We start from the raw sequence: 13,855 nt of genomic DNA, 5'->3' as shown, positions 1-13,855 counted from the left end.
CATCAGGCGTTGGAATAGTTAACTGTACGAAACTGATGAATATTGGGGTGTTACAGGATGGCTTAGGAATATGTAAACTTTTGTCAGGATAGAGAAGAGGCCCAGCCCACTTTTTATTATTAATAGATAGAATATGAACGCTCAATACTTGGATAGAGCTCTACATAACTAGTTACATAGGATGGACTGGGGTTAATTTGAGGACCTTAGTAATGACACAAGTAAATTGGGAATTCGAAGTATTATCGGAATGAGAAGATGCATAGGTGTTGACCATTGGGGCCATAGGACAAGTAAAGATATCGAACAAGATACCTATGATAAGTGCTATAGAAAAGCATCTTATAGGATACTATATGATAAGGAACATAAGTCATGTCTGTAGGAAGCAGAGACTGTTGAAACAGAGGTAAAGGGACTGAAGTCACTAAGAGATATGTTAGGGCACAATGAAGGAGAGGTAAGCACCAAAGCTGATGGAAGTTATGAGATATCAAGTCAAACACAGTGGAGGTATAGTGAGTACTGAAGATGTCAGAAAAAGATTAAGGAGTGGTTTGAGGTATGAGTTTTGCTGTGAAATGACGATGATAGCTAAGATACTACAGCAGGCAAAAGAGCTATGCAGATCCTAGGCGAAAGGATGTAGAGTTTGTAGTGGATGATTATGTATTCCTAAAGGTCTCCCCAATGAAAGGAGTCATGAGGTTTGGGAAGGAAGGCAAGCTGCCACCTAGACACATAGGACCTCTTGAGGTCATTGATAGAGTTGGAATAGTTACTGACCAGTTGGAGTTATCACCAAGCCTTTCTCACGTCCACCCAGTGTTTCACATTTTCATGCTTAGGAAGTACATATCTGATCCTTCCAATGTGTTACAACCCGATACAGTGGAGTTGAAGGAAAACTTAACCTTCGAGGAGCAGCCAATAGCCATAGTGGACTTTCAGATGAGGCAGCTATGGTCAAAATAGATCCCTATGGTTAAGGTTTTATAGAGGAGCCAATCGGTAAAAGAGTGTACCCGGGAGTCAGAGCAGGATATGCGCAATAAGTGTCCGTAGTTGTCCACTATGTAATCTTGTAATTTTTTATTCTGTCTTGTGTAAAATTCAAGGATGAATTTTCTGTAAAGGGGGGGAGAATGTAACATCCCTAATTTTCAAATAATTATTTTTGTATGTAAATATAAATATTTTAGTCTAATCCTTAGTATTATGGGCTTTGCGTAGGTACTTTCATTTCTTGGCAGTTCAACTATCACCCGAATCTATAATTTCGGGTTGAGCAGATAAGCTACCGAAATCAATTCCAAACTGGGTTAAAGTTATAGGCTACCCCATTATTTTCAGTTGCCCCGGACGCATTCTAATCGTCAGAATTGGCATAGGTAAACCTGAACTCCGAGTTTCTTCAATTTTATAGTGCTGGGTTTAGAATAAAATTTCATAAAATATTCATGGATAGTTAGAAAATTATAATTCCTTTTGTATTAGCTTAGTAATATTGCTAAGGACTGCGAGGAAAAATTTTAAAATTTTTAGAGCTCATTTGGATAGTTTTTACAAAAAGGGTTAGTTATAGGGACTAAATTATAATTTTTCAAAATTGTGGTTGTTGATTATTTGGATGGGCTCAAGAGGGGCCATGTGATGTGATTGAGATATGGTTGTGTGACTTGTGGATATAAAAGTGTATTTTTGAGCTCTTTTGTAGGTTGGGTAGGTCCTAGGTATAGGGAGAACTCTGTCAGATTTTCAACACAACGTAGGGTGTCTTTGATTCTTTTTAAGCTTGTATTGAGTCCATTGTATTAAATAATTGCAACGTAATTGTTAGGTGAGCCGGCACAGCCTTCCTCCTCCGTCCAACCACCACAGTGACCTTGGTTTACCTTTGTGAGTAAAATATTGCTTTTAATTATAATTTCAATATTATTATATATTCAGGCATGCCCATGTATCACTTATAAATATATATATTTATGTAATTAAATACTGGGCACATTTTATATTGCATCTTTATTTGATAAAATGTTATGAATGTTATTTTATGGTAATTTGGAGTAGTATGCGTGTGTTGGCGTGCGTGTGGTGTGTGATATTGGATATGGACAGGAAGGGTAGACGCGGCTGGAGCTTAACTCGTTGGAATCCGATCCTTTTATGGATAAGTTGGGGTAGGCACGGCTCGAAATGATCTCGCTGGCCCCCGCATTTGGTCTATTAAGTGAAAGTCTGGCTTGAGATGTACTCACTGGCAGAGGTTAGATTAAGATAGCTGAATAGGGGATCAGCTCCCATATATGTACTGTTTGAATATTATATGGGTGTGTGAGTGCTCCAAATTACCCTTTTTGTTGTTTACGATACGATTTGTATGAAAACTATGAAGGTGTTATATTCCACTATTTAGGATGCATTAGTTTTAGATAGCTATAGAAATTGTACTTAAAATCGGTATTTTACTCTCTGAGTCAAACGCTCACTCCTGTTTACCTATTTTTCCAGGATACAGGAGGTCCTTTATTGAGTTTAACCTGCTCTCTTCTTAGCAGGTCTACTATCGGCATTTAATTATATTGTGTTCTTTTATTCTATTCTAGAACTCTGCATGTATTATTATTATTAGTGATGTATTCATTTGGATCTATTATGCATGAATTAACTGGAATTATAAGCATGATATATGAGTATGCATGGATGATCATTGGGTTGACTGAGGATTATTATGATTATGTGAAGGGTGAGCTGAGCTCCCCAAATTGTTATATATATTGTGCTTACAAATCGGGTGAGTAAAAAACTCTCCATTGGATGGTCTATGTTATGGCTGAACTCTGTCCAATTGATTTCTTGAAATTGGGCTTAATATGGACCTTAGGATTGGGTTAAGGAATAGTTAGGCTTACTACGGGTCTCGGGGGCTTTAGGTTGGCCTAGGTCCTAGTGCTAGTCCAGCCCATAGGTTGGGCGTGACATCATAACATGAGAATCCCGAGTCTTCTGGTGGGGGAAGGATAGGAGAAGACAGTTTTAAGGAAGGAAGAGATGAATTAGAGTTTGTATCTCCTTCACAACTAGGATCGGAGTATGGGTTTGGGTATCAATATCCTCAATCGGGAAGTTTTGGAAACCCTGAGTATATGGACCACTACTAATATTCTCCTTTTATGCCCTACCCACCTTACTTGCTACCATACAACCCATTTCCCATGTAACCTCTACAACAGTACCCCCAAAGTTCTTCAACCACTATGGGGAGTCAAAATCCCATAAAGGAAGTTACAAGACAGCAAATACCACCACCAACCCCTACAGCTCTTACAATTCCTACACAAGAGATTGAGACAAGTAGTTGAGGTAAAGCAAAGATGATAGACTACTTAAAGTTGGATACTTCTAAGTACAAAGAAGGAGATGATCCTTTTGAGTATATTAGGGCAGTTAAAATGATAGTCGATGAATTGAACACCAGCGATAGTAGGGCCATTCAAATGGTTAGCTTTACCTTAAAATGTAAAAAGGCAAAAGAATGGTACAAGTCCTATGTTGTTGATAGAGTTAACAGAATGACCTCATCTTAGTTTGTGGCAGAGTTTACTAATTAGGCATTCCTGGAAAGCTTTAGGGAACTGAAGATGGTGAAGTTTGAGCAGTTGAGGCTGATTACTGATATGAGTGTTGATGAGTACACAAACAAGTTTGTTGAGCTTCTGCAGTATGTGGGGTAGGAGTATAATAAGAATAAGAAGAAGGCAAAAAGATACACTCAGAGGTTGCACTCTAGATAATTCTAATTGATTTTGGCTATAGAAACCCACAACTTCCATTCCATAGTATATGCTGTAAGAAAGATGGAGGCTAATGCTATCATTGAAGGAAATCTAAAGTTAAAAAGTACAAAAAATTAGCAATTTGTAATTTTTAAGGCTACGGATGTAGGGAGGTTTGATCATTTAACGAAGACTATTTCCTCATCCGAAACTAAGAAAGATAAAAGAGGGAAGTTTGGCAAGAAGCCAAGAATGAGTTCTAGAACAGAATCAAGTCAGGCCTTGGGATGGGAGGCGGATCTAGTTTGGGTTTAGATACCTCTGATTGTGTTAAATGTGGGAAGCTCCATCGAGAGATTTGTAGGTTTGGAACCTCCCAATACTACAGGTGTGGTCAGGAGTGGCACATCTCTAGGAAGTGCCCTAACATGGAAAGGGTGGCTTCATAGCAGCAGACTAGGTTAAGTAGTCTGGATCAATCGGAGGAAGGGGACAAAGTAGAGGATGAGGTTCTTCATCATCTATGGTAGGCTCACAAGGGAGGGGCTTGACAGCACTAGTATAGATCTTTACCGTGACACAACAAGAAGCCAATGCCTCCAACACTGTGGTGTCAGGTAACCTTTACATTGAAAGTTTCAGTGTACATATTTTGATTAATCTTGGTGCATTCCATTCTTTTGTTAAACTCAAAGTAGTTTTAAAATTGAGTTTAGTAGTTTTGAGTCTACAATGTTCATTGTTTGTTAGTGGGCCTAAAGGTGATCCTTCAGTGACAGAGATGATTTGTTACGCTTGTTCAATAATAGTGGAGGATAAATGCTTTCTAGCTGACTTGGTGGTCTTAAAATTGACTGATTGATGTCATTCTAAGGATAGATTGACTTTTAGCCACTTATGCTACCTTAGACTATAGAAACAAGGTAGTGATGGGTTAGAGGTAGTTTTCCAGGGAGATCAGACATCATCAGTGAAGGGGGTGATATCTGCCATGCAAGCCAGGAAGATGCTCTGAAAAGGATGTAGAGAATTTTTAGTCCATGTTAGAGAGGTTATAGAGAATAGAAGTGGATCGAAATCAGTTCTTATGATACGAGAATTTCTTGTGATGGATACTGAAGAAATAACTAGTCTGCCACCTGAGAAGGAAATAGATTTTAAAATTAATCTAGTGTCTGGTACTAGACCCATATATATTCCTCCTTACAGGATGGCTCCTGCAGATTTGAAAGAACAACTATAGGAATTAGTGGATAAGGGATTCATCCGATTGAGTACCTCCCCTTGGGGTGCTCCAACACTGTTTTTGGAGAAGAAGGATGGATCCTTGAGGCTGTGCATTGACTATAGGCTGTTGAATAAGGTAACTACGAAGAATAAGTGCCCTCTGCCCTGTATTGATGATTTGTTTGATCAGTTGGCTGAAGCTAGTTGTTTTTCAAAGATAGATTTGAGGTCTAGATATCACCAGTTGAGCATTAAGGAGTTTGATATTCTAAAGACTTCCTTTTGACCAAATATGGGCATTATGAATTTCTTGTGATGTCATTTAGGTTAACAAATACCCTAACTACATTCATAGATCTCATGAATAGGGTATTCAGACAATATCTGGATCACTTTGTAATTATCTTTATTGATGATATCTTAGTGTATTCCAGAAGTTCAGCAAAGCATGCATAGCACCTAATAATAGTTCTCTAGACGTTAAGGGAACACCAGTTATATGCCAAGTTCTTTAAGTGTAAGTTTTGGCTAAAGAGTATATCCTTCTTAGAACATGTAGTGTCAGAGAATGGAATAGAAGTGAATCCTAAGAAGGGAAAAGCAGTGGCAGATTGGCCAAGGCTAACCACAGTGAAGGAGATCAAGATTTTTCTAGGTTTGGCTAGCTATTATAGGAGATTTATACCTAATTTTTTCAAGATAGCTGCTTTAATTACGAGGTTAACTCAGAAGAATAAGAAGTTTAAATGGAGTGATGAATGTGAGAAGTGCTTTTAAAAGCTTAAGGAGTGTCTGATTTCAGCACCAATACTAGCTTTACCTATAAGCAATAAAGATTTCACTATCTACTGCGAAGCCTCCAGAGTGAGTTTGGGATGTGTTCTCACGTAGAAGGGAAGAGTAATAGCTTATGCTTCAAGACAGTTGAAAAAGTATGAAGCTAATTATCCTATTAATGACTTAGAGATGGCAGCCACAGTCTTTGCCCTAAAGATGTGGAGGCATTATCTTTATAGAGTGAAATGTGAGATCTTCAAAGACCAAAAAGGTCTCTAGTACATTTTCAAGTAGAAAGACCTAAATCTTAAACAAAGAAGATGGGTAGAACTGCTCAGTGATTATGACTGTACAATGCAGTACCATTCGAAAAAGGCAAATGTTATTGCAGATGCCCTCAATCAAAAATCATTTAGCAATTTAGCACATATATCCGTAGAAAGATGGCCCATCTTGAAGGAGTTGCACCAGTTGATTAGAGAAGGGTTGCTGTTAGAGTTATCAGCCAAAGGTACCTAAATAGCTCAGATAGAGGTGACACTAGTGTACCTTAGGCAAATAGCAGAAAAATAACATGAAGACCCTGAGTTGGTGAAAATAGCAGAAGCGGTACAGAAAAGTAAGAGCAGTGAATTTCATTTCGATAGAAAAAGGAGTGTTAAGGTATGGCAATAGGTTATGTGTATCAAATGACATCCAACTCAAGGGAGACATTATAAGGGAAGCTCATAATGTTAAGTATAGTGTGCACCCTGGAGCCACCAAAATGTATCAGGACTTAAAGAAGATGTATTGTGGTCTTCCATAGAGAAGGAGATTGCATGGTTTATGACTACTTGTGAGGTCTGTTAGAGAGTGAAGCTAGAGCATCAGAAGCCAGCAGGAATGCTCAATCCACTACCCAATCCAGAGTGAAAATGGGAATATATGACCATGGACTTTGTTGTGACCAATTACCTCTAACAGACATGACTTGATATGAGTTATAGTGGACAAGTTGACTAAGACTACTCAGTTTATTCCTCTGAGAGCTAACTATTTTATGGATAAGTTGGCTCAAGTCTACATGGCAGAGATAATAAGGTTGCATAGAGCTTCAATGACAATAGTCTCCGATAGAGGACCATAATTCACATCAAGGTTTTGGCACTATCTTCAAAATGAGTTAGGCACCAGGTTAGACTTCAGCATGGCTTTTTACCCTCAGACAGATGGACAGTCAAAAAGAACTATATAGACTTTGGAGGATATGCTGAGAATGTGTGTACTTAACTTTAGAGGATTGTGGGAAAAGTACCTTCCCCTAGTTGAGTTTACATACAACAACAGCTATCACTTAAGTATCAGAATGACACCATATGAAGCTTTGTATGGGAGGAAATATAGGTCTCTTATGTGTTGGGAAGAAGTTAGTGAATGAGCCTTAGTGAGAACGAAGTTGGTGAAAGTCACCAATCAAGCTATGCCCTTAATTAGGACAAGGTTGAAGACAGTAGTCAGTAAACAAAAGAGTTATACAAATCTCCATAGAAGAGAAGTGGTTTTTTAGGAGGGGACATGGTGCTTTTTAAGGTGTCTTCAATGAAGGGTGTCATCCAATTTGGAAAGAGAGGCAAACTAACTCCAAGGTACATTGGACCATATGAAGTGTTACAAAGGGTCATAAACGTATCTTATAAGTTAGCTTTGCCACTGAAAATGGAGAAAATCTATCCAGTGTTCCATGTTTTTATGTTGAGGAAATTTGTGTTAGATTAAAACAAAGTTATAAATGAACCAAACATATAAATTTTGAAAGATCTTTCTTATATTGAACAGTCTGTCTAGATTGTAGACACTCAAGTAAGGAAGCTGAGAAACAAGAAGACACCTATGATCAAGGTGTTATGGAACCGCCACAACATAGAACAGTTCGCATAGGAAACCCGTAATTTCATGATACAATAATATCCCCACCTTTTCTATGTAGGTTATATATCTTACATTTGCTTTTTATGTGTTTGTTTTAACATTATAGGACAAATGTTCTTAAGGGGGTGAGAATGCAATACTCGTCATTTTCTAATGTCAGAATATCTATCATTGATAGAATATTCTAGTAAAAAATGAAACTTCACTGACAAAGGAGTGGTGGTAATATGTGAAAGTATATTCATGTATGTGGGTTTATGTTCATGTATGTGGGTTTCAAATGGTCGAAATGTATTTAAGAAAGAAAAATGTTTTAAAGGTTTTGTTTCCTAAAAGTTTTTAAGAAAGTGTTTATAGTAGAAGGAGTTTCGGTAGCCAAAGTGTGGACTTTCGAGAGCCGAAGCCCCTTTTCCTGTTCAAGTACTCTTTTAGACAGAATAGATTCTGGCATCCAAAAGCTGAACTTTCAATAGCAAAAAATCCCTCGACATAAAGGGTATAAAAAGGGTCTAAAGCTTATTTTGCTGCCAAAATACTTAGGATTTTCTTCTTTCCTCTCTCTTTCTCTCTCTCTCTCTACTTTGGGGTATACAAGGATCTCTTTGAAGAGATTTCCTTGAATTTTTAAAGATCTGGAGGTGGATTCCTCCATTTAAATTGTGGAAGAGTAGATTCAAGCTTTAAAGTTTTAGTTCTCTCACATTTAAAATCCCAAAGAAGAGGTAATTTTCCATTCTTTTTTATCTAATGAGTAAATCTAGGAAGTTTGATGAGGGATGAGGTTTCTATAACTTCAATTTTATGAAAAGTTCTTTTTCAATTGAGTTTTGGGAAGTTATGTATGTTAGGTTAAGGTTTTATGATTTTATGTTAAAATTGAATGTTTTGGGGTTAGAATAGTTATGTTTAAGTATTATGGGCCTTAAATGGCTAGTTTTCCATGATGGATTTGAAGAAATTCATATATATACTATGTTGGGTTTGGAGAAAACCTAGGATTTAAATTTTGATTAATGTTATGTGGGCTTTAAGCATGATTATGAGTTGTTTTAGGCCCTAAAGATGTGTATATGTGATGAGATTATGTTTTGAAACTTTAAAATGAGTTTTGAGGTATTTGGGAGAAGGAATCTGCAGGTTTTTTACTTGAAAATTCTGAAAATTTCCAGGTACTATTGCTGAAAGCCAAAGGTTTGGCAGCCGAAGCATGCAATTTCTCAAAAAATCTGAAAAATTTCTAGGTTCGGCAGTAGAAGTTCAGGACTTTGGTAACCGAAGTGGGGTCTGCCTGACTTTTCTCTCTTATTTTCTAAGATTTCAAAACATAGTTTCATGGTTCCTAAGGGTCAAGAATAAAATGTTTATGATATGAATAGAGTTTTAGAATCTTGTATAACATTCTAGAGTCCGATTTTATAGGATCTAGCTTGAGGGAAAGATCTAAGGATAGCTTCCATTCGAGTAAGGTGATTGATAGGCTTCAAGAGGTAAGTAACTCTAACCTTAATAAAATGAAAACTAGTTATAAGTAATTAATGATCATCTTCATGCATCATGTCATATTTATTTAGGATGTGTGCATTTGAGCTCTTCCACTCGACTCTCTCTTTTGTTCACAGGGAAATGATCTAAGCTTTTAAAGGGCTTTAGTCCCTAATTGCTAGCTGAAACGCTTCTCTTCAAGAGCTGTTGCAAGTCTCTTCAATGTGGTTGCTACTTAGGCGGCACTGTTGAAAGAAACCAGCTACCTAGGGTTTTTTATTTTTGAAGCCTTAAGCTTTGTTTTTAGGGTTAGTTTTTTAGGGTCTCAAGCCCTTTTTGTGTTTCTCTCTGTGTTTCTTGGGCTTCTGTTGATGGGCTATGTTAAAACCTTATTGTATTACACCCTTTGTATCAATGAATAAATCTATTTATTGGCAAAAAAAAAAAAAAAATCATGCAATCTAGCTTGAATTAATTCAGTGGTTGAAGTATCTCTTACTTGACAAACCCATATTTAAGTCCTTCCTCTCCCAATTCCCTGTTTAAAAGAAAAAAAAAATTAATTCATGTAACTAAAACAACCATTAAGTGCTTTTATTAAATTAACTTACAAATTATTTTAATAAAAATAAGATTATTTTAAAATAAGTGTTAATTTACCGTTTAAATCTCTTAGTTTAAACTTTTTTCAATATTAAAATTATATATAATTAATATAAACTATATGCATAAACTAGTTAAAAAATAAATGTTGTATATATAACAAAAATAATTTTATTTTTTAAAAATATTTATAGTTAAAATCTTTGACCAGCATATACTTATTAATATTAAATTTTCTTTTTAAATAGTATTAAAATATGTATTATTTATATTAATTCAATATATTGAAAATTATTAATCATTGAGTGTTTTACATTAAAATTAAACTTTATTAAAAAAAAAATTATATTTTTACTTATTGCACTAATTTCACGGGATAAATACTAGGTATTTGTTTAGCTTTTTGGCTTAGGCTAAAAAGTGGTTTTCATAAAAATTACCACTTTAAATACTATTTAAAAAAATAATTTGAAATTAATATTCATCAAATTTAATTTTATTAAAAAAATTACCTGATCCCCAACAGAAATAGAATTCCTTGGCAATTCAAATAAAACTTTTTTTAAAAAGCAGCTCTAATATTAATATTAAATAGAACCGACGTGATAAGCAAATCATAAAGCAAAACGACAACGCTTACAGTTCATCATCTTTCATTTGACGAGAAGCTGGTTTGTTGGGTAATAAAATCAAACTCAACACTTGTTGGTCTTTGACTTGCAGTTTTTGAATAAAAACAACATATTTAAAATGATATCCATATTTTTTTTCTTCTAATTTTTCATTAGATGACAAAATTATCATGGAGTTTGTATAGTAATTAATTCAATGGGAAGTGGTTTTGTCAATATATATTCAGGCATGCGAAATGAAAAAAAATATTGATTTTATGAATAATAAACTTAAAAATAGAAAGATACTTTTATCAAATTTGATTAATTTTTTTTTTATCTCATTTCAATCTCAATTTATATGGGACAGAGATAGAAAATATCTGAAATTTCGTAATCCACTTTATCGAGTAAGATGTTATTTTTTATTAAAAAATAATTTATTTTTATATATTTATATATTTAAATATTATAATTTTAATAAAATATATAAATATATTATTAAAATAATATATAAATCTTATATTTTTAATTATATTTTATTTTTTTATAAATAAATTTTTATTATATGCTAATAAATAAAAAAATAAGAAAATTTCATCACAGAAATTCCTGTGAAACTAGGATGGGAGGAGCGATCCCCGCCCGCTCTTCGCTCCATTGCTTTCCTATTTAAATATGTAATGTGTAATACTATTTAACTTAACTTATGAAAATCTAATGTTTACAAGTTAATTTGAATTTATATGTATTTAAAATTTTAAACAGTTATATATTTGGTTAAAATATTTATAAGTGACTGATAAATAATTAATGAGTTTAATAAAAAATAATTTATAAATATATTTATTATTAAAATGACTAAAAAGAACATTATATGAGATTTATGATAAAATTTTAAAATTAAATGAGAATAATATAGTAAAATACTTAATTAAATCAGTTTAAAGTATCAAAATAAAAAGTTGATCTTCACTATTTTTTTTTAAATTATAAGCTTAACTTATAAATTTAAAAATATATTTATTTTTAAAATTTATAAGCTAATTTAATTAATTTATAAATTAAGATAAATACTATATAATTTAATAATTTTTCTGGCTTAGATTCGATCTACCATAGATCTAATAAATGAGATTTATAGTGAGACTCATTTAGTAAATATATTAATCCCATATATTTATACATTAAATTCATAATGCACTAAATTTAGGTAAATTTTTTCCCAAATTTAAATAATAAAAATATGATTTATTTATGATTTAATTTAAGTCACGTAGAATATGAAATTAATTAAATTAACATATCATAATAAACCAAATAAAATTATTGAAATAATTGAATTATGATTATGACTTTAATAACATATTGCTAGAGAAAAAAAAAAACTCATTCAAATCAAATTCTTTTATGAATTTAATATTTAAATTTTCATCATTCTCCTTTTCTTAATGAATTCAACCTGATCAAAAAATTATATACAAAATCATTAAAATATATATATATATATATATATATTTCAAATCAAGCCTCAATCATTTGCTCGAGTCTGATCCAACTGCTAAGGATATATTCAGGTTACATTATATTGTCAAAACTAAATTATTTTCTTTACATTGATAGAATGCATTTAAAATTATTATTTTTAAAATACTTTCAATAAAAGTAATCCTTCGTTCATATCGATTTACAAGTTATTTTTAACTTTATTCGATATTTATTTTATTAATAATTTTTTTTTTATTATTTTTTTTAATTAGACACATTATTAAACATATAAAGTGAAATAACACAAAACGTCAGGATACGAATATTTATAATATTAAATTTATAAGTAAACACATCGACAGATAAAGATATTTACCTAAATTTTATATAGAGAAAATGAATTGAGTTTAAGTCAACCTCAAAAATTAGCTTGAGAAGATATGATTTGCCTAAATCTTATATATAGTATAAACACTTTATTTCATATTAACGTGAAATAACAAATGTTTTAAAATTTCAATGAATAATTTAAATGAAAAAAAATTGTTTCAAATTTAAATTTGTAGATGAGATAAAAAAAAAAAAGTTTTGATTCAATTCCATTTTATGAATTGAACAAAAAAAGTTTAAAGAAATCGAATTTTAATTAATAAAAATTTTATTTTTATTTTTATTAATTAATTTAATTTAATTTATTAATCCATCGTATACACACACATAAAAGTAAAGATTTTGTAATAATGCAATAAACTCTATTCATGGCTTTTAAAAAGATAAAATAAAATTTGGTTGGCAATGGCCTAACTACTAGCCCCTGATTTGTTAATGCTTTCCAAGGCATGATTATGATTACAATAAAGAAGACTCCAAAATTAAAAGAGATAAAGACACTGATAGGTAATTGCAATGTTTTATAACATAATCATTGTTTTATAATAACTAATTATTAAATTGCATCTTATCCTTTTTTTTAAGCCACAATGAATATGATCAATTTCATGCATATGGTGAGCAAAGAAATAAGAAAGAGGTTGAAATTTGGAGTATTACCAATCAATCTTTCTATCCCATTTATAATTTTTCTTCTAATTTCTCAATAAGATTAGTGATATATTGAAAATTTTTCTCTCATTTGATTTTCATTTATTTTATAAAAAATAATTTGTATATAAAAAATATTTTTTATAAAAAAATATTTTTCGTTATTTAATTATAATGTTAAACTAACTATATATGTTTATATAATATATAAGTATTTTAATATTTTGTTAAGAATATCAAAATTTAAAAATAAAAAATAATTTTTTTAAAAAAGAGAAATTATTTTATTTGAAAATATTTATTTTTTTAATTAAAAAATATTTTTTATTAATTTATTTTTTAAATATTTTAAATAATAAAAAATATAAAAAATATTATAATTATTTTTTTTTTCAAAGCCAAAGAGTATAGAATGCCTATGAAATGAAGCCATTAATAAGCCCAAGGACAATTGAATTTTTCATATTTAAAAAAGTCACTGTTTGTCTGTGTGCTTGTGAAAATCCACTAAAGTCTACATCAGAATTTAGTGCTGTGGCTGTTACTTTCTGATATATATTGCATGTAACCTCTGTTTTCATATGTTATTTTTATGAATATTTTGCTCAATGGTCATTTTCTATTAATTATATTATTTATTTATTTATTTATTTATTTATTTGTATTTGTAAGAGATGATGGATTTTGAGAATTGTTTGTTTGCAAGAACTTAACTGATATATACCAATAATCATTTTGGATTAAACAGAACAAGACAAAAAAAAAATTTCTTAAAAATTGGGAGAGAGAACAATGAAAGAATTGTAATGAATTATTATTATTATTATTATTATTATTATTATTATTATTATTATTTGTAATATGATCAATACAGCTCATAACATCCTTCTTATGTTTATCATGTATGACTATCAACTAACCACCATTTATAAAAATAAA

At 31.8% G+C, this 13,855-nt stretch overlaps 1 protein-coding gene across 1 annotated transcript; it reads left to right on the top strand.

Annotated features, from left to right (window-relative positions):
* Positions 1 to 212: 212 nt before the first annotated feature.
* Positions 213 to 975, top strand: LOC131182872 (uncharacterized). Its single transcript, XM_058152220.1, has 3 exons — positions 213 to 221; positions 386 to 460; positions 595 to 975. Exons 1-3 carry the CDS (start codon positions 213 to 215, stop codon positions 973 to 975), a joined length of 465 nt encoding a protein of 154 aa, XP_058008203.1.
* The last annotated feature ends 12,880 nt before the right edge of the window (positions 976 to 13,855 follow it).

This window comes from Hevea brasiliensis, chromosome 9 (genome assembly GCF_030052815.1).
Source record: "Hevea brasiliensis isolate MT/VB/25A 57/8 chromosome 9, ASM3005281v1, whole genome shotgun sequence".
NCBI lineage: Eukaryota > Viridiplantae > Streptophyta > Magnoliopsida > Malpighiales > Euphorbiaceae > Hevea > Hevea brasiliensis.
Note: the sequence above shows the minus strand (reverse complement) of the source record. Positions and strands in the feature narration are given on the sequence as shown.